The sequence below is a fragment of the Schistocerca americana genome, chromosome 6 (assembly GCF_021461395.2).
Source record: "Schistocerca americana isolate TAMUIC-IGC-003095 chromosome 6, iqSchAmer2.1, whole genome shotgun sequence".
In the NCBI taxonomy this organism is placed as follows: domain Eukaryota; kingdom Metazoa; phylum Arthropoda; class Insecta; order Orthoptera; family Acrididae; genus Schistocerca; species Schistocerca americana.
Genome location: NC_060124.1, coordinates 608,231,141 through 608,250,077, shown reverse-complemented (window position 1 = coordinate 608,250,077; position 18,937 = coordinate 608,231,141). Strand labels below are relative to the sequence as shown.

The following is an 18,937-nucleotide window of genomic DNA, read 5'->3' as shown; positions in this document are numbered from 1 at the left end:
GAATGCTAGCAGAAATGACTCACAAAATCACTATTCAATCTACAGACTGGAGACTGCACCAGGGCTAGAAGGAGTTCTCAGCCCTCTTTCACAATACCCCCTTCAAGTTGGGGGACCTGCAATCAAGAGTGTACAGGTTGTCACCCTTCCACTGAAGGAGCCACCCCAACTGTCCCAACTCCTAGCTGGCAATCGGGCCTGACGGAGATCTTGTGGCGGGCCAGATGTTCTGCTGTCATGTATGCCATTGTGACCTCACCACCACAAGTGGACCTGTAGTTCATCTCTGTTGCAAACATATGGAGGCAGCCAATGAAGAGAACCATCCTGGGAGAACTGGGTACACTGGCCAGAAGCAGCATCCCCGTCTTCTGCTAGGGCAGAGGTTGAGTTGCTCCGGGAAGTGACATGTCTTCATTAACCAACAGTTGGCACATCTTCCTGCACATCAAGTGTCAGAAGAGGTAACCTGCCCACTGAAGGCAGGTACAGAAGTTAACGGTTGTCCTGTGTGGTGGTCAACACGAGTAGGAATCTTCTCTGGGGGCACTGGGTCTGCTGCTTGATATGGTGTGGTCATCTCTGCATCTGCCACCAGACGTGGGTGGCACCATTTGGGCTTAGACACCAGTCACCTACTGTTGGGGAAGATTACATCTAGGCTATCAGAGCATGCACTGCCCACACACCTCATGGTGTCGTTGTGAAGTATCATTGATGATGCAAGTTGGTGCTGAGAGGCTTCGATGTCACTGTGGAGTCCCACCTTTGTACTGTACATAAGGAAGAGTCCAGAAGTGGGACTTCTTTGCCAGCAACTGAGAGAGATGGCCTTCAACTAGGTTGTGAATTGTCAGGGGTGTGTGTGTGTGTGTGTGTGTGTGTGTGTGTGTGTGTGTGTTCAATCAGCTTCGACATCTGCGAACTTATGGCAGCCACAAGGCCAATGCCAAAGGTTAACATTGATTAGAGAGCCAGTATTTATGCGCACTGATTTCTGGTGCCTATCCCAACAGAATTCCATTGTCGTTTGTGTTGTCTTTGTGTTTTTTTCTTTGTGTGTATGGTTCTGTCTTTCTAAATGACCAGGTGGTCATGTAGTGTGAATTTCATTCATGTGAATGTGTGTGTGTGTGTGTGTGTGTTGTCTAACGCAGAAGAAAGCCTTTTGTCTTAATGATTAAGTTATTAGCAATCTTTTTGTTGTACCTGTCTCTGATGGAAGTATCTCTCTCTCTCTCTCTCTCTTCTCTCTCTCTCTCTCTCTCTCTCTCTCTCTCTCTCTGTGTGTGTGTGTGTGTGTGTGTGTGTGTGTGTGTGTGTGTGTGTGAGTGATATTCACTATAATCAATTAAAAGTGACTGAAATGTGCCCCAGGGAAGCAAGTTGGAGCCATTGCTATTCATATTGTACATTAATGATCTGGTGAATAATATTAACAGTAGCTTCAGATTATAGTTCTTCATTACGTGTAACAATCTGAAATAGCTGCCGAAATATTCTACATCTACATAGATATTCCGCAAGCCACTGTATGGTGTGTGGCGGATGGTACCCTGTACCACTACTTGTCACTCTCCCTCCTGTTTCACTCACAAACAGAGTGAGGGAAAAATGACTGTCTGTACGCCTCCGTACGGGCCCTAATTTTTTGTATCGTATCTTCGTGGTCCGTGTGTGCAATGTCTGATGGTACCAGTACAATTATCCAGCAGTCAGCTGGAGTCCCCAACATATCTCTGTAACACTTACTTGTTTGAACCTACTGGTAACAAATCTAGCAGCCCGCCTCTGAGCTGCTTTGACATCTTTAATCAATCTGACCTGGTACGGATCCCAAATACTTGAGCAGTACTTAAGAATAGGTCGCACCAGTGTCCTATATGCAGTCTCCTTTATAGATGAACTACACTTTCCTAAAATTTTCCCAATAAACCAAAGTCTACCATCTGCCTTCCCTACCACAGTTTTCCCACCTCATACCGCTTTGCAACGTTACACCCAGATATTTAAACAACTTGATTGTGTCAAGCAGGACACTAGTAATACTGTATACATTACAGGTTTGTTCTTCCTCCTCGTCGACATTAACTTACATTTTTCCAACACCCTGTCTGCCAAATTATTTATCTATATAGAGAACAACAGCGGACCTCTCACACTTCCCTGGGACATTCCAGACGATATTCCATCAGATCTTGATAAAATTTCAAAATGGTGCAAAGGTTGGCAACTTGCCTTAAATTTTCAGTAATATAAATGAATTCACTTCATTAAACACAGAAGCATAGTATGCTATGACTACAATATCAGTGAGTTGCAGCTAGAATCAGGCAACTCATTCAAATTACTGGATATAACAAATTCTGTGGATACAAATTGTAATTATAATTTTAGGTAAAGAAAGTGGCAGAGTCTGGCCTGTTGGTGAATACTGGAAAAACGTAGTCAGTCTTATAGGAGATGCTCATGTAACACTTGGGATCTTGCTCGAGTGGGTGATACCCTACAATATAAGACTAACAGGGGATACAGAACATATAAAATGGAGGGTAGTATGAATGGCTACAGAATACATGGCACAGTGGGACGCACCCTCTGCTATGCACTTCACATTTATTTGTGGAAGGAAGATCAGGACTTAACATCCCATTGACATTGAGGTCATTAGAGATGGGTTGCAAGCTCGGAGTGAATCAAAGATGGGGAAGGAAATCATCTGTGCCCTTTCAAAGGAACCATCCTTGTGTTTGCCTGGAGTGATTTAGGAAAATCGTGGAAAACCTAAGTTGGGATGGTGGCATTTGGATTTGAACCGTTGTCCTCCCAAATGTGAGTCCAGTGATCCATGTGGTTTGCGAATAGTGGGTATGGAGATGGGAGAAAAGGGGGGGTGGAGAGGGAGAGAGAGAGAGAGAGAGAGAGAGAGAGAGAGAGAGAGAGTTCAAAACTTATACCAGTCATGACTTTAATTTTGAATAATTCGTGGTTTACATTACCCCATTTTTACAGAAATGCCATCAGGTCAGTAGGTGCACGATGTATGCAATCAGATGATTTCTACCCAGCGTACAGTTAATGAAATGTTCTGACAGATTAAAATTGTCTGTGGGTCTGCATTTCAGTGTTGGCTCTTGCCCTCTGAGAGCAGTTTTCTTGCCGGCAGCTAACCAGAAGTGCCTCACCTGGTCTTCCAGAGCATTTCTTGTATGTTACCAACTCTTCAGATGCACACATCGGTGCACTCCTTTTGCTTTGAAGTTGTAACTTTTTGCAGTAAATGGTACATGGCTGATACTGTTTGATTGAGTAAGAGAAAAAGACAATCTTTTCAGTGATACACTCAAGTAGGGTTACTTTTTATACCTTAATAAAGAATGTGTTAAAAGCTGTACTGTACTTTGTGTATTACTGCCACTATGCACTTTGGGAGATTATTACAGGTGAAATAAAATTTGAGAGCATAAAAGTGTACTCTGAAAACATTTTATAGAAAGTTACAAAAAGAATAATTTCACGTCTACAGTCATTTTTTATGCCCTGAAGAAAATGTATATCAAACATCAGATGGCCTGGAGTTCAAACGACTTTGAAAGTATTGTTGAGAAACATGGCTCCGATTGTGGTACATTATCACTGTCTGTTGTTGGAACTGCAGGAGATTGTTCTGTAATTGCAGTGCTTTGATCTTTGTCATTGTGTGGGTCTTTTGCAATGGGATCAGACACTTCTTGTGAAAGAGCAGGCACTAATGCTACTATACTATCATCAGTAGGTAACAACACATCAGAATTGCAGCACAGATTTCCATCAATAGTTATACTGAACGGCCTCCGCGTTGCTACTGATCCTGAAGCAGTATTTTTCAGTTCAGAAACAAGACTGCTATCAGTTACGGCTGCTGAAGAGACACTTAATTCTTGTGCTTCATTGTGGTTTAACAATTCAGTTACAGTGCAAAAACTGGTATTTTTCTGAGTTTCTTCATCACAGTCCTGCGTGTATGATTGCTCACACATATGAAATGAAAATAGACTGGGTAATTCATTTGCTCCTGGTAGCTGCAGGCTAACTGACGAGTGTATCTGGGTATGCTTAACTAAACTGTCACGGTAACGAAATGATTTTCGGCAAATGTTGCAGCGATGGGGTCTCGAGGATGTGTGCAGTGTGGAATGTGAACACTGGTCTCTGTCTAGCGAACACACTCTCTCACATTCGTCAGCTGGAACGTTATCAGCATTAGTGGTATCACCTTTGTCTTCTGTGCCCTTGTGGGACCGGAGGTGCTTGTTTAGCGTATCTCTGCTGGAACATTTCTTGTTACATACTGAACAGGTAAACTTCCGTTCATTTGTGTGGGAACGTGTGTGCTGTCGCAGTGCGTCAGGGCGAGTAAAGGTTTTGCCGCAAGTGGTGCACTCGTGTGGTTGTTCACCGGTGTGGGTTCGCCGATGGTAAATCACTGTGCTGCGACCTGAAAACTTCTTGTTACATATATTACACGAGTAGGGGCGTTCACCAGGTTTAGAATGCTCACGAATTCTGTGAGAATTCAGTTTTTCTTCAGTTTTGTACTTCTTTTCACAGCTGTCACATGAAAATTTGTCTTCATCTTGACCTTCTCTTATATGTGTGTCCATATGCCGTAGAAGGTGGTTCTTCTGCATAAAACCTTTTCCACAGATATCACACTGGTGGCTCATATGACCTAAGTGAGAGCCAGCAATATGTATTTTTAAAGCAGTTTTAGTTGAAAATAAGTTACCGCAAAGTTCACAACGGTGAGTTTTATTGTGCGATTTCATGTGTGTCCACAGTGCGTGACGTGTAAAGTTTTTACCACATATCTCACACACAGTACTTTTCCTAGAATTGTTGTCTGTGTGAATTTTTTTATGATGATTGAGACCTGTCCTTCCGACGAATGCTTTATGACATATGGAGCATTCGTACGGTTTACTGCCAGTGTGAGTTCGTAAGTGTTCTGTCACGTACTCCTTTCGACTAAAGGATTTATTGCACACATCACAAGCATACAACACTGACTTGTCTTTTGTATGAGTTTTTCTGTGTTTAGTGAGTGAACTTTTTGCAGCAAACCTCATACCACACACGTCACACTGAAATGGCTTCGATCCAGTGTGAATCCGAATATGCAGTCTCATCTGACTGGGTTTTTCAAAGCCTTTGCCACAATATTTACATTTCATCATTTTAGCATCAGGATGAATTTTCAGATGCTGTCTAAACTGCTGCCGATTTGGAAATGTCTCATTGCAACTGTGACACACCAGCCCCAAATTGTTTTGATATTCATTAAAGTTGTCCAGGATTTCTTCATCATCATCATCTTCTTCTTCTTCTTCTGAAATAGGCCGTGTGTCAGGTGGTGATGCCTGTAAATGAGAGAAACTGTGCTGTTTATCCCTCTTTGAAGTACCTTTCCTTTTTATATACACTAACTGAAAATCACAATTACAGAAGGTAAATAAAAAGTATACCATGAAGGGTATAAAAAAAGATAGAGCTTGAGACAAACCAGCTGTTTTTATAAAGAAAGGACTAATAAAAGTTAATCAAAGAAACTTTAGAGCATAATGACTCCTCTAATGGATGGGCTATGGCAGGTCAGTGAAAAGAGATTTGTGAAAGTAGCTGACAAGAAACCTATTCACATGTTAAAACCGATCAAAATAGGCACACAGATTATGCGTAAAAAAGGAGGCTAGCAAAAACTTTGGGAAAAATAGAGAGAGAGAGAGAGAGAGAGACCAAAGACATATTCAGCTAGAGAACAAAACTGGGATGCTGAAAGTGGTTCATTACAGTATTTGCATACATTCCTCTATAATCACACAGTATTTATCACAATTAATTATTTTCCAGAAGACAGTGCACCAGCACTAATTTACATCCTCATTGTGCACGATGGATAGTGCTTGTCATGAACTACAAGAATCCTTGGCTCTCCTGGTCATCACAAAGGTTCACAAAAATACATCAAAAGTTTCTTCTAGGGACCATATGACTAGAAACATTGGGTCTATGATCCTAATTTACCAATTTGACATTGAAGGCACAAGCAGAGCAAAATGCAAGTTATTGTAGTTGCAATCTTCAGTCTGAATACTGGTGTAATGCAAGTCTGTCCTGTGCAAGCCTCTTCATATCCAACTAGTTACTGCAACTCCTGTCTATTTGAACCTCCATTAACAGATAGATGATTCACTGACATCTTAGTGTGTTTTCTATCAACCAATCCCTTCTTCTTGTCAAGTTGTGCCATAAATTTCTTTTCTCCCTAATATGATTTAGTACATCTTTATTAGTTATTCAACTCGTTCATCTAATCTTCAGCATTCTTCTGTAGCATCATTTTTCAAAAGCTTCTATTCTTGTCTGAACACCGTATCCCCTGTGTTTCACTTCTGTGGAGGACTACACTCCAGAAAAATACCTTCAGTAAACTTTACCTAACATTTAAATTTATATGATGTTAACAAATTCTTCCTTTTCAAAAATACTTTCTTGTATTGCTAATCACCATTTTATATCGTCTCTAATTCTGCTATCATCAGTTATTTTGCTGCCTAATTGTCAAAATTCATCAACTATTTTTAGTATCACATTTCCTAATCTAATTCCCTTGTCCTCAGCTGAATTAATCTGTTACCACTGTTTCACTTATGATTATATTAATTTTATAGCCTGCTATCAGCAAACTTCCATTCAACTGATCATCCAAACCTCAAAGCTTTTATTTTTTCTCCCTGGACTTTAATTCCTTCTCCAAATATCCCCTTGGTTTCCTTTACTTCTTCCTCAATCTACAGGCTGAATACATTGAGAACAGTCCACAAGCCCGTCTCCCTCCCTTCTCAACTAATGCTTATTCCCTTTTATGTTCAGTTCTTGCGATTGCAGTCCAGCTGTTGTGCAAATTGTGGATAGCACCTTGCTGCCTGTGAGCCTATTTTATCCCTGCTAGGTTCAAAATTTCAGAGAAGTGTATGGCACAATATTATCTTAAGCTTTCTCTAAATCTACAAACGTTATAAATGTAGCTTTGCCATTATCCAGTCTGTCTTCTATGGTGGGTCATCAGTTCAGTATTGCTGTTTTTACATAAAGTATTGCAATTCCTGTTTAAAAACTGGTAACATGTAAAAGAAAAAAACCTTTGTTTTTATATGTAGTTGCATGAGTAGGACAAGATGTGTTTGTTTAAATTAACACTCATCATCTATACATGCCCTGTAAACTAACTCATTCCACACCATTTCGATAAAAGAAATCATTTAAATTATCTACGGAACATGTAACTACCTTACTTGTATTTTCCTACAAATCTCTGGAATACAAACTGATCTTCCACAAGATTGGATTCTACCAGTTCCTCAATTCTTTTTTAAACAGTTCTTGTCATTATTTTACAACTATGACTCATTAAACTAATGCTTCAGTAACATTCACACGTGTCAGCATCTGCCATTTTGGAACTTGAATTATTACTTTTTTTTCATGTATGCTATAGGCATTTCACCGGTCTCATATGTCACGCACAGCAGTTGGAATATTTTGTCATGCCTGGCTGTTCCAAGAATCTCAATAGCACTGAGGAAACGATGTCTACTGCAGGTGCCTTTTGTCAACTTTAGTCATTCAGTGCTCTATTAAATTCTTCCCGTAACATGACACCTCTTACCTCGCCAACTTTTCCATCCCTTTCCATTAAATTGTCTCCAATTTCATTTCCTCTGTGTGCTGGGATGACAAAAGTGATGGGATAGCAATACGGACATACAGATGTCGGTAGTATCGAGTACACGAGGTGTACAAGGGCAGTACATTGGCAGAGCTGTCATTTGTACTCAGATTATTCGTGTAATAAGGTTTCCAAAACGATCACGGCTACACAATGGGAATTAACTGACATTGAACGTGCAATGATAGTTTGAGCTAGATGTGTGGAACAATCTATTTTGGAAATCATTAGGGAATTCAATAGTCAAACATCCACAGTGTAAAGAGTGAGCCAAGAATACCAGATTTCATCCATTAACTCTCACCACAAACAATGCAGTGGCCAACAACCGAGAGTAGCGGCATTTGTGTAATGTCGTCAGTGCTGACAGACGAGCAACACTGCACGAAATAGAAATCAGTGTCGGCTATATGATGAATGTATCCGTTAGGACAGTGCAGCAAAATGTGGCACTGACGGGCTGTGGCAGCAGACGACTGACGTCAGTGCCTTTGCTGACAGCGTGACATCACCTGCAGCACCTGTCGTGGGCTTGTGACCGGATTGGTTGGACCCTAGATGACTGGAAAACTGTGGCCTGCTCAGATGAGTTACGATTTCAGTCGGTAAGAGATAATACTAGGGTTCGAGTGTGACGCAGACTTCGGGAATCCGGGCTGTCGACGAGGCACTGTGCGAGCTGGTGGTCCGTTAGGTTGTGGGTTGTGTTTACACGGATTGAACTGGGTCCTCTGGTCCAACTGAATCCATCATTAACAAGAAATGGTTATGTCTGGCTACTCAGAGACCATTTGCAGCCATTTGTGGGCTTTATGTTCCCAAACAATGATGGAATTTTTATGGGTGACAATGTGCCATGTCAGAACATTCTAGGTAATTCACGCAAATTATCTGACCGTCCAGAACACCCAACATGAGTTCCATTGAACATTTATACGACACAATCGAGAGGTCAGTTCACACACAAAATCCTTCACCGGCAACACTTTTGTAGTTGTGGACGGATATAGGAGGCAACACAGCTCAATATCCCTTCAAAAAACTTGCTAAGTCCACGCCACCTCGAGTTACTGCACTACGCCTGGCAAAAGGAGGTCCACCGTGACATTAGGAGGCGTCCCACGACTTCACCTCAGTGTATATTTCTTTCGTATCTTCCTTTCACCTTTTAGCCTTTCTTTCTTTACTTAGTAATGGCTGAGTATCTGAGCTGTTGACATTCATACAGCTGCTTCTTATTTCTCCAAAAGTTTCCTAGTTTCACTACAGGTGGTATCTATCTTTCTGCTAGTCATACATGCTTGTACAGTTCAGCATTTCTGAGTCTGCATTTCTAGCTTTGCTATTTTGCACTTTCTGTCAGTCTCATTGTTCAGAGGTCAGTATTCTCTTTTACTTGCTTTATTTGTTGCATTTTTATGTATTCGTCTTTGCCAATTAAATTTAGTATCTTATGAGTTATCCAGAATTTTTAATCAATAAATTATGCCCAGAGTCCACACCTGCCCCCGAATATGTTTGCCAGTTATCAGGTTCGAAATCTCTTTCTTACCGTTACATAATCTGTATGAAACCTTCTGGTGTCTCCAGGTCTCTTATGCAAATACAGCACTCTTTCACAATTCTTAAACCAAATGTTGGAAATGATTAAATTACTTTCTGCGCAATTTCAGAGCCCCGATCACATTAAAATTTTTGTCTCCTGTAACTATCTGAATAATTTACTTTATGTAATCGTAAATTCTTCCGATCTCTTCATCCCCTGCAGAGCTAGTAGGCATAAAAACTTGTCCTATTATGGTGGGTGTTGGCTTCGTGTCTGCCTTGGCTAGAAGAATGCATTGACTGTGTTGTTTCTAGTAGTTAGTTTGTCTTCTTATTCATTATGTTTCTTATTGATTATTATTCTTATTTATTATTATTATTATTATTATTATTATTATTATTCATGTATTACCCATATTTATACACGAATAATAATGTATTACCCGTATTTACCCCCCCATAAACCATATGCCTCAGCGATACAGATAGCCATACCGTAGGTGCAACCACAACGGAGGGGTATCTGTTGAGAGGCCAGACAAACGTGTGGTTCCTGAAGAGGGGCAGCAGCCTTTTCAGTAGTTGCAGGGGCAACAGTCTGGATGATTGACTGATCTGGCCTTGTGACACTAACCAAATCAGCCTTCCTGTGCTGGTACTGCGAACGGTTGAAATCAAGGGGAAACTACAGCCGTAATTTTTCCCAAGGGCATGCAGCTTTACTGTATGGTTAAATGATGATGGCGTCCTCTTGGGTAAAATATTCTGGAAGTAAAATAGTCTCCCATTCGGATCTCTGGGCGGGGACTACTCAAGAGGACGTCGTTATCAGGAGAAAGAAAACTGACGTTCTACGGATCGGAGCATGGAATGTCAGATCCCTTAATAGGGCAGGTAGGTTAGAAAATTTAAAAAGGGAAATGGACAGGTTAAAGTTAGATATAGTGGAAATTTGTGAAGTTCGGTGGCAGGAGGAACAAGACTTTTGGTCAGGTGAATACAGGGTTATAAATACAAAATCAGATAGGGGTAATGCAGGAGTAGGTTTAATAATGAATAAAAAATAGGAGTGCGGGTTAGCTACTACAAACAGCATAGTGAATGCATTATTGTGGCCAAGATACACACAAAGCCCACGCCTACTACAGTAGTACAAGTTTATACGCCAACTAGCTCTGCAGATGATGAAATGTATGATGAAGTAAAAGAAATTATTCAGGTAGTGAAGGGAGACGAAAATTTAATAGACATGGGTGACTGGAATTCGATAGTAGGAAAAGGGAGAGAAGGAAATTAGTAGGTGAATATGGATTGGGAGTAATAAATGAAAGAGGAAGCCGCCTGGTAGAAATTTGCACAGAGCATAACTTAATCATAGCTAACACTTGGTTCAAGAATCATAAAAGAAGGTTGTATACATGGAAGAACCCTGGAGATACTAGAAGGTATCAGATAGATTATATAATGGTAAGACAGAGATTTAGGAACCAGGTTTTAAATTGTAAGACATTTCCAGGGTCAGATGTTGACTCCGACCACAATCTATTGGTTATGAACTGTAGATTAAAACTGAAGAAACTGCAAAAAGGTGGGAATTTAAGGAGATGGAACCTGGATAAACTGACTAAACTAGTGGTTGTACAGAGTTTCAGGGAGAGCATAAGGGAACAATTGCCAGGAATGGGGGAAAGAAATACAGTAGAAGAAGAATGGGTACCTTTGAGGGATGAAGTAGTGAAGGCATCAGAGGATCAAGTAGGTAAAAAGATGAGCGCTAGTAGAAATCCTTGGGTAACAGAAGAAATATTGAATTTAATTGATGAAAGGAGAAAATATAAAAATGCAGTAAATGAAGCAGGCAAAAAGGAATAGAAACATCTCAAAAAAGAGATCAACAGGAAGTGCAAATTGGCTAAGCAAGGATGGTTAGAGGACAAAGGTAAGGATGTAGAGGCTTATCTCACTAGGGGTAAGATAGATACTCCCTACAGGAAAATTAAAGAGACCTTTGGAGAAAAGAGAACCACTTGTATGAATATCAAGAGCTCAGATGTAAGCCCAGTTCTAAGCAAAGAAGGAAAAGCAGAAAGGTGGAAGGAGTATATAGAGGGTCTATACAAGGGCGATGTACTTGAGGATAATATTATGGAAATGGAAGAGGATGTAGATGAAGATGAAATGGGAGATATGATACTGCGTGAAGAGTTTGACAGAGCCCTGAAAGACCTGAGTCGAAACAGGGCCCCGGGAGTAGACAACATTCCATTAGAACTACTGACAGCCTTGGGAGAGCCAGGCCTAACAAAACTCTACCATCTGGTGAGCAAGATGTATGAGACAGGTGAAATACCCTCAGACTTCAACAAGAATATAATAATTCCAATCCCAAAGAAAGCAGGTGTTGACAGATGTGAAAATTACCGAACTATCAATTTAATAAGTCACGGCTGCAATATACTAACGTGAATTCTATACAGACAAATGGAAAAACTGGTAGAAGCTGACCTCGGGGAAGGTCAGTTTGGATTCCATAGAAATATTGGAACACGTGAGGCGATACTGACCCTACAATTTATCTTAGAAGAAAGATTAAGGAAAGGCAAACCTATGTTTCTAGCATATGTAGACTTAGAGAAAGCTTTTAACAATGTTGACTGGAATACTCTCTTTCAAATTCTGAAGGTGGCATGGGTAAAATACAGGGTGCGAAAGGCTATTTACAATTTGTACAGAAACCAGATGGCAGTTATAAGAGTTACCCGCATAGGATTGAAAAAAGGTAATGGGAATGACATGGTCATAGTTGAGGAAATCTACACTGAAATTACTAGTTCAAATATTATACACTGATAATTACTGGAATCGCTTCTAGGTGACTTTATACATATATATGAGGTGTGACTGAAAAGTAACAGGAATTTTTGTTTTTCTTAAAGAATCTTTATTCATTCATAATAATCAACTTTGTCGCCTTCAAAGTAATCCTCCTCAGATATAATACACTTGTGCTAGTGCTTTTTCCAATCTTGGAAGCACTTCTGGACTCGCTGTAAGTTATGGTGTCTTATCTCATCAGTGGTGGCAAAACAACATCCTTTTGTGGTTCTCTTCAGCATCAGGAATAGAAAGAAGCTGCAGGGTGCCACATCTGGTGAATATGGTGGCTGAGGCAACATAATGGTACTGTTTTTTGCCGAAAAATCACGAACAAGCATTGAAGTGTGAGTGGGATCATTATTGTGATGGAATTTCCACAAGCATTTTTGTCACAGTTCTGGTCATTTTCTTCAGATTGCTTCACACAATCGGCATGCAACTCCCAGGTAGTATTCCATATTGCCTGTACAACCATCGGGCAGGAACTCGTGGGGAAAAGAGTGAGAAGAACCTTCACATGATCAAACTTGTCAAAAATATTTTTTTTTTTTTTTACGGCCTTGACTCTTTAGGCAGTCTCCATTGGGATGATTGGGCCTTGGTTTCGATGTAACACCTCATGTTTCATCACCTGTTATAACCTTCTTTAGAAGTTCTGGATCATTGTTGACTTCATTCCACAATTTCGGAATGATGTCATTTATGGTTGAAATTCAACAATTTTGGAAGAAACTGTACTGCTACACATTTCATGCCCAAAAAACACAAAACATTGCTTGGCATGAGCCAAAGGATAGGCTGACAGCATCCCCAACCTCTCTGTTGGTGATTCGGCAATTTCCCACAACCATTTTCTGTACTTCTTCCCCACTGTTACCTGTAATTGATGTCTTCTTCAATGTCTTCTCGACCCTCTCTGAAACATTTATACCACTCTTAAGCTCTTGTCTTACCCATAGTAGACTTGCCAAAAGCCAAAGTCAACATTTCAAATGTGATGCTACACTTTATTCCATTTTGCAAGGAAAAATTAATGCTGATTCTTTGATCCAACTATTTCAAAAGCAAAAATTTTCTGGGCTCTCTAAATTGTGTATAATCATTTCAACTGTCAACAATAAACTAAACATTCAAAACAGCTGAAAATTCATACATACATGAGGAACATGTGTACCAAAAACAGAAAAAAAACCTGAAAATCAGATTTACAAATCCCTCAAAATTAAAAACTTCCCATTACTTTTTGATCAAACCTCATATATACACCATCTCCGGGTTCGATTCCCGGCGGGGTCAGGGATTTTCTCTGCCTCGTAATGACTGGGTGTTGTGTGATGTCCTTAGGTTAGTTAGGTTTAAAAGTAGTTCTAAGTTCTAGGGGACTGATGACCATAAATGTTACGTCCCATAGTGCTCAGAGCCATACACCATCTAATCAAAAACATTTAGTGACCTATTAGTGGACATTAATATGGGATGTGTGAACCATTTTCTTTTCAAGACAGCTTGAACTCTTGAAGTATAACATGCTGTTCTTGATCTACATTGGCCAACAATTTTGCGTGTGTGTGTGTGTGTGTGTGTGTGTGTGTGTGTGTGTGTGTGTGTGTGTGTGTGTGTGTGTGTTAAGGTAGTTAACAAGTAGACAGCACCCCACTTTTAGGAGATTTTTGATGGTTTGTGCAGATCAGAGTTGCACCGATCCTGTGCTACCAGTGTTGACGGCTGTGGACTGGCACCTCTAACTGCTCGGTGGAGGTGTTTGCTTCTCAGGGCCACGGGTAAATGGTATGGAGTGAACACGACCTCCAGGATGTCAAAGAAATCATCACCAAAGAGACAGCTGAAGTTCAGATTTTATTGTAAAAAGTTGTTCAAAGTCTCTTGTGAGACACACTCGTGCAAAAGTCTAGACAAGATTTTAAGTTTATGAAGTCAATCAATTAGAAGTTAGGATTGTATGATGTAGGAAATCATCTAGTTCAACTCCTCTGGGTGTGTTGTTCCTCTATGCAGAAGAAAAAGTCTCTTTCAGTATAATTGACACTGCAGATGAAAGTCCACATGGGAGAAGCTGGTTCACAGTTCCAGGGAACTGAGTAACAGGACCCTCACAGCATCAATATTGTACAGCAACCGACAGAAAATGTAAGAGAATTGGAAAATCCAATAAAATACAAGAGCTACATATCAACTACTGGACTCTTTCAACAGCCCATTCCTCTCACCCCCAATAGGAAAATAAGCCGCTAAATATTCCACATAGCAGGTATACTTTCAATGAGGTGTCTGAATGTCTGTGGAGAACTGGCAGCCCATTCTTCCACAAGAACCAGAGAAGATGGTGACGTTGAACACTGGGTTTACAAACGAAGTTGATATTCTAACTCATCCCTAAGGTGTTCCATTGGGTTCAGGCCATGCCATTTCAGGAATATTACTACCAATAAACCATTGCCTCACAGATGATGCTTCATGCATAATCATGCAGATACAATCAACGTCATTGAATTGCTCCCCTACTGTATATGGTATGCAATGCTGTGTAATGTGTTCATATCCTTCTACATGTAGCATTTTCTTAAGTGCAATACAGGGACCACACCCCAACTGTGAAAATCACCACCTCCTCCATATTTCATTACAGGCACTACACATGATGAGAGTTAATGGGTCTCCAGGTACTCACCAAACTCAAACATTTTCACTGGACTGTCACTGACTACAGCATGATTTGTCACTACAAATCACTTGTTTCCCATCATGTATATGATTTTGCTGACGAAATCCACACAATGTAAATTGTTACATGGATTAATAAAGAAATCAATCGATCAATCAATCAATCCACTGTCCAGTGGCACTGCTCATTACACCACATGAAATATTGCATAGCACTTGCTACAGGAATGTGTGGCTTATGATGAGTAGCTGCCCAACAATTATACCCCATGCTTTTTACCTCCCTAGACACAGTCCTTTTACTATCTGAACTTCTGGTAGCACTTTGGAACTCTCGTGTGATGTCTTGAGATTTTGTACAAACACCCTCTGGAATTCTAGACGAGTCCTTTCCATAAGTACATAAGGTCTGTCTGGTCATGTTTAACTGTGGTCATTCTTTTGTGTTTCCAGTTTACAATCACATCACCAAGTCTACACGGGCAGGTTCTAAATGTCCCTGATGAATTTGTTAGAAAGTTGACATCCAATGACTAGTCCACATTTGAAGTCACTCAGCTTTCTTGACCAACGCATTCTGCTGTTACTGCTTGTCTATGATAACACAATAGTCCTCACCTCATTTTATACCAGTGGGTCCGCCTCTCGTGAGAGCTAGCGGTCAATGCCACTTTACACAGGGGTGTCTGGATACCTCTTACCAGAGAGTTTTTGTTAGAAGAACAGAGAGCTACTTTGGGAAAAAAGCCATTACTAGCACCAGTCTCAACTTCTCAGTCACTGGTGTTCTCTGCTACTTCATATGAAGCATTTATGTAACTTCACTGATTTGAGAGACCATTATCAGCTTTCTGTATACTAGAAAAGTTAAAACCTGCTTAATACGAACATAACTGTTAACCAGACTTTGTATTCCCAAGCCCAGATATTCTGATAAATTGAGGCTATAGGTGGGAATTTCCAATTTACTTTCTTATGTCTACCACCAGTTTGTTGCAGAAGAATGTAAGACTCTGTTCTGATCCATAGACAGACACACATAGTCTGTACGTAAACTACTTTTATTTCTAGTACTCAGGCTACCTGCCTGGAGAGCTGTGCATGTCAGAGCACTGCTTCTGGGATTGGGAGATGCACCAGCCACAGACTGGTGAGGGTCAGTGTGCCGGCTAGTGTGAATGTGGTCTCTACATAGTTTCCCCTATCCTACTTGGTGAATACCGGGCTGGTACAAAAGTCCTGCCTCAGTCACGTGATTTCCAAATATTTATAAAATGTTTGCTCGCGTACTTGTGTGCAGAAAGTTAGATTACACATATTCCGTTCCAGGGGATAATGGAGTGGTGATGAGAATGGCATCTTGTCACTCCATCAATTAACCGTGACAAATCCATTCCTAACTGTGTTGACCCTGTGTTGATGTTGGAAAAAGGCACAAGAAAAGAATTTGGGAATTTTTGGTAAGATCTTATGGGACCAAAATGCTGAGGTCATCGGTCCCTAAGCTTACACACTACTTAGTCTAACTTACACTAAGGACATCACACACACCCATGCCTGAGGGGGGAGGACTTGAACATTCAATGGGGGGAGCCGCACGAACCGTGACAAGGCACCTAAGACAACGCAGCTACCCCGTGCAGCAAAAAAAAAGAGAGAGAGAGAGAGATAGATATTCTGAGTTCATCCTAAATTCACTCTTATTACTGACCATAAAGGAGCATATGTATTTTCACATAAGAGTGAGAACCGCAAGGTTTTTGAAGAGGCTTCTGCAAGATGTTGAGTTACTGACTTTTACACAATATTCTTACTGCACACTTTTGTAGAAGCAATACATTGTTACCATAGCTGGTTTTCCCCAGAAGGGTGCATCATAAAACAGCATCAATTGAAAGTATGCTAGCAATCCCCTCAGCAGGTCGATACTATGAGAGGGGGCTTGTAAGTGCAATCGGGCTGAACTGAGAATTTTGACTTGCATCTTTCATTGTGTGCCCGTGAACTACATAACTGGTACCTGAACTAAACTTTTATTCATCTGGAACAAGAGTCTCTGTAAGATGAAGCGTTCAGTGTTTGCGGTGAACCAGCTGTAAGCCTGTTTCATTATTCTCTTGTCTGTGTCTGGCTTCACTTAATCAGTATATTTGTGTCATCAGCAAACTTCATAGTTCCTGGAGTTCTCCTGTGTCTCTGGCAAATGATTTATGTTTAAAAACAGGAGTGGGCCAAGCACCAAACCTTGTGGAACACCATACTTAATGTTTCTCCATTGAAAATTTACTTTTATTCCTGTGGAGCCATTTTTCAAATTCTGTTCTACAGTTCTGAACTTCCATCTGTTGCCAATCAGTTGGTTTGCCTCTCATCCAATTATTTTGTGTCACACTTCGTCATTGTTGTTCTGTTTGCTATAGTTGTTTCATTAACATCAGTCTGTGTGCTATTACATATCACTGACTCACTGCATAACTCTACAGCTTCTTGTACACCTGCACACAAAATTTATATAAAAATATCTAGTGTTTGTTCAATTAAAACGGAATCATTAATATTTTTACATAACTTACCTTTCCTTCAGCAGTATCTTCATTCTCTGAGAATATAGTCTTCTCCATTGAGTATGTGTTTGTGACGTTTTCACTGGATGATGTCTCATTAACTGTGTCGGAGTCCGTATTATCGTACTGCGTTGTTACGCTGTTTTTCTCACACACTGGGAGCAAATCAAAATCTAACAATTCAGACATGAATTTACAGAAATCAGACACACTGCCAGGAAATTCTGCTTCCCCCCTATATATATAATCAATGAAAGCTTGTATATGTTGGATTCTTAAGCCACTAATCAGCACGATTGTATGGCTCAATTTGTCTTTGAGTTTGCTTGTGATATTTCTGAAGAGTGTGCTAAAAATGCTTAAAATAAGGAGGTGAGCTTCAAGTTTTGAATTTTCCACATATATAGAAACATCAACTAAATTACCACACTGCAACAGAGAATAAAACAAGTCCTGCAGGGGATTTCTTACAATACCAGACTCCTCACATGCCCCGAATGATGTTCTTATCCTGCTCTGTTCTCTTGAATTTACAACTTTTTGCATAACTTCTAAAACATATGGAAATGCTGAGGAAAGTTTTTCACAAAGATTTTCGACACCTAAAAGCTTTGCTGTTTTGTACACAGATCTTGAATTTTCATTGCTAATCACCACAAATCCTTTATAACAAAACTCAAGTACAATTTGTAAGTCATCTTCTGTCACATTTGGCAGCACAAATAGAAATGGTTTTTGTTTTTCTTTTCGATGTTCTTGAAAAATGTGTAGCAGATAGGAACTGCAGGCACCTAAAATGCAAGAGTGAGCCTGCAGCTGAACATAACCACTTGTTACAAATATAACATCACACTTTGAAGGATCAATTCGTGAGTCCCACAGTTCCTGTAGTATTGTTTCAGGGTAGTTGGGTAACGTGTAGTAAATTCCTTCTTGCTTCACATCTTTCCTTGCAGCCACAAAATTGATGTCAAAAAATTTAGCACTGTTATCAAACTGACTTTTAAGTTCATTAGGTGCTACAACTACTCCTGTATAAAAATAATCAATCACTAACTTCAGGCTATGAGAATCGATTTTTGTATCAGAAATGTACACTGAGTATACTTCATCACAGAGGCAGTCGAGTATATGTGAACTGAAGCACTGGATTATAGGAAGATGAGCACAAACTTTGGTTGTCCCAGTCACAAAAGTAACATTTGTTAATATTCCATCTGTGCAAAATGTTTTCAGAGTATTAATGATGTGTCCACAATGATTTGTCACCACAAGCTTTTGAACAGATTTGTCATCTGTTGAACACATTTCCAAGGGTATTCTCGCTTTGGGAGCCTTCTACCAGTACATCACCAGCTTCTTCCTGCAACAAATAATAAAATAACTCATTAGAGGGACAAACTACTTAACTGCCAGAAAATAATAATTTTACAACTAAAAGCATGGCAGATAAGTGCAACTAAAGAACAATGTATTTTTAACACTGGGTTGTTGGTCGAAA

General features: G+C 40.1%; 1 protein-coding gene across 4 annotated transcripts in view; it reads right to left on the bottom strand.

The window, feature by feature from the left end:
* Positions 1–18,937, bottom strand: part of LOC124619694 (zinc finger protein 594-like) — an 83,114-nt gene that overhangs the window by 5,784 nt on the left and 58,393 nt on the right. For 2 of the 4 annotated variants that reach the window (XM_047146246.1, XM_047146245.1), the window contains 2 exons: positions 17,446–18,799; positions 3,473–5,399 (listed from right to left, as the gene is read on the bottom strand). In XM_047146246.1, coding sequence (XP_047002202.1) covers positions 3,564–5,399; positions 17,446–18,744 — 3,135 coding nt within the window. In that variant the 5' untranslated portion in view covers positions 18,745–18,799 and the 3' untranslated portion in view covers positions 3,473–3,563. Of the gene's footprint in view, positions 1–3,472; positions 5,400–17,111; positions 17,368–17,445; positions 18,800–18,937 lie in introns of those variants that run through there. The other 2 variants (XM_047146248.1, XM_047146247.1) reach the window with 2 other exon arrangements.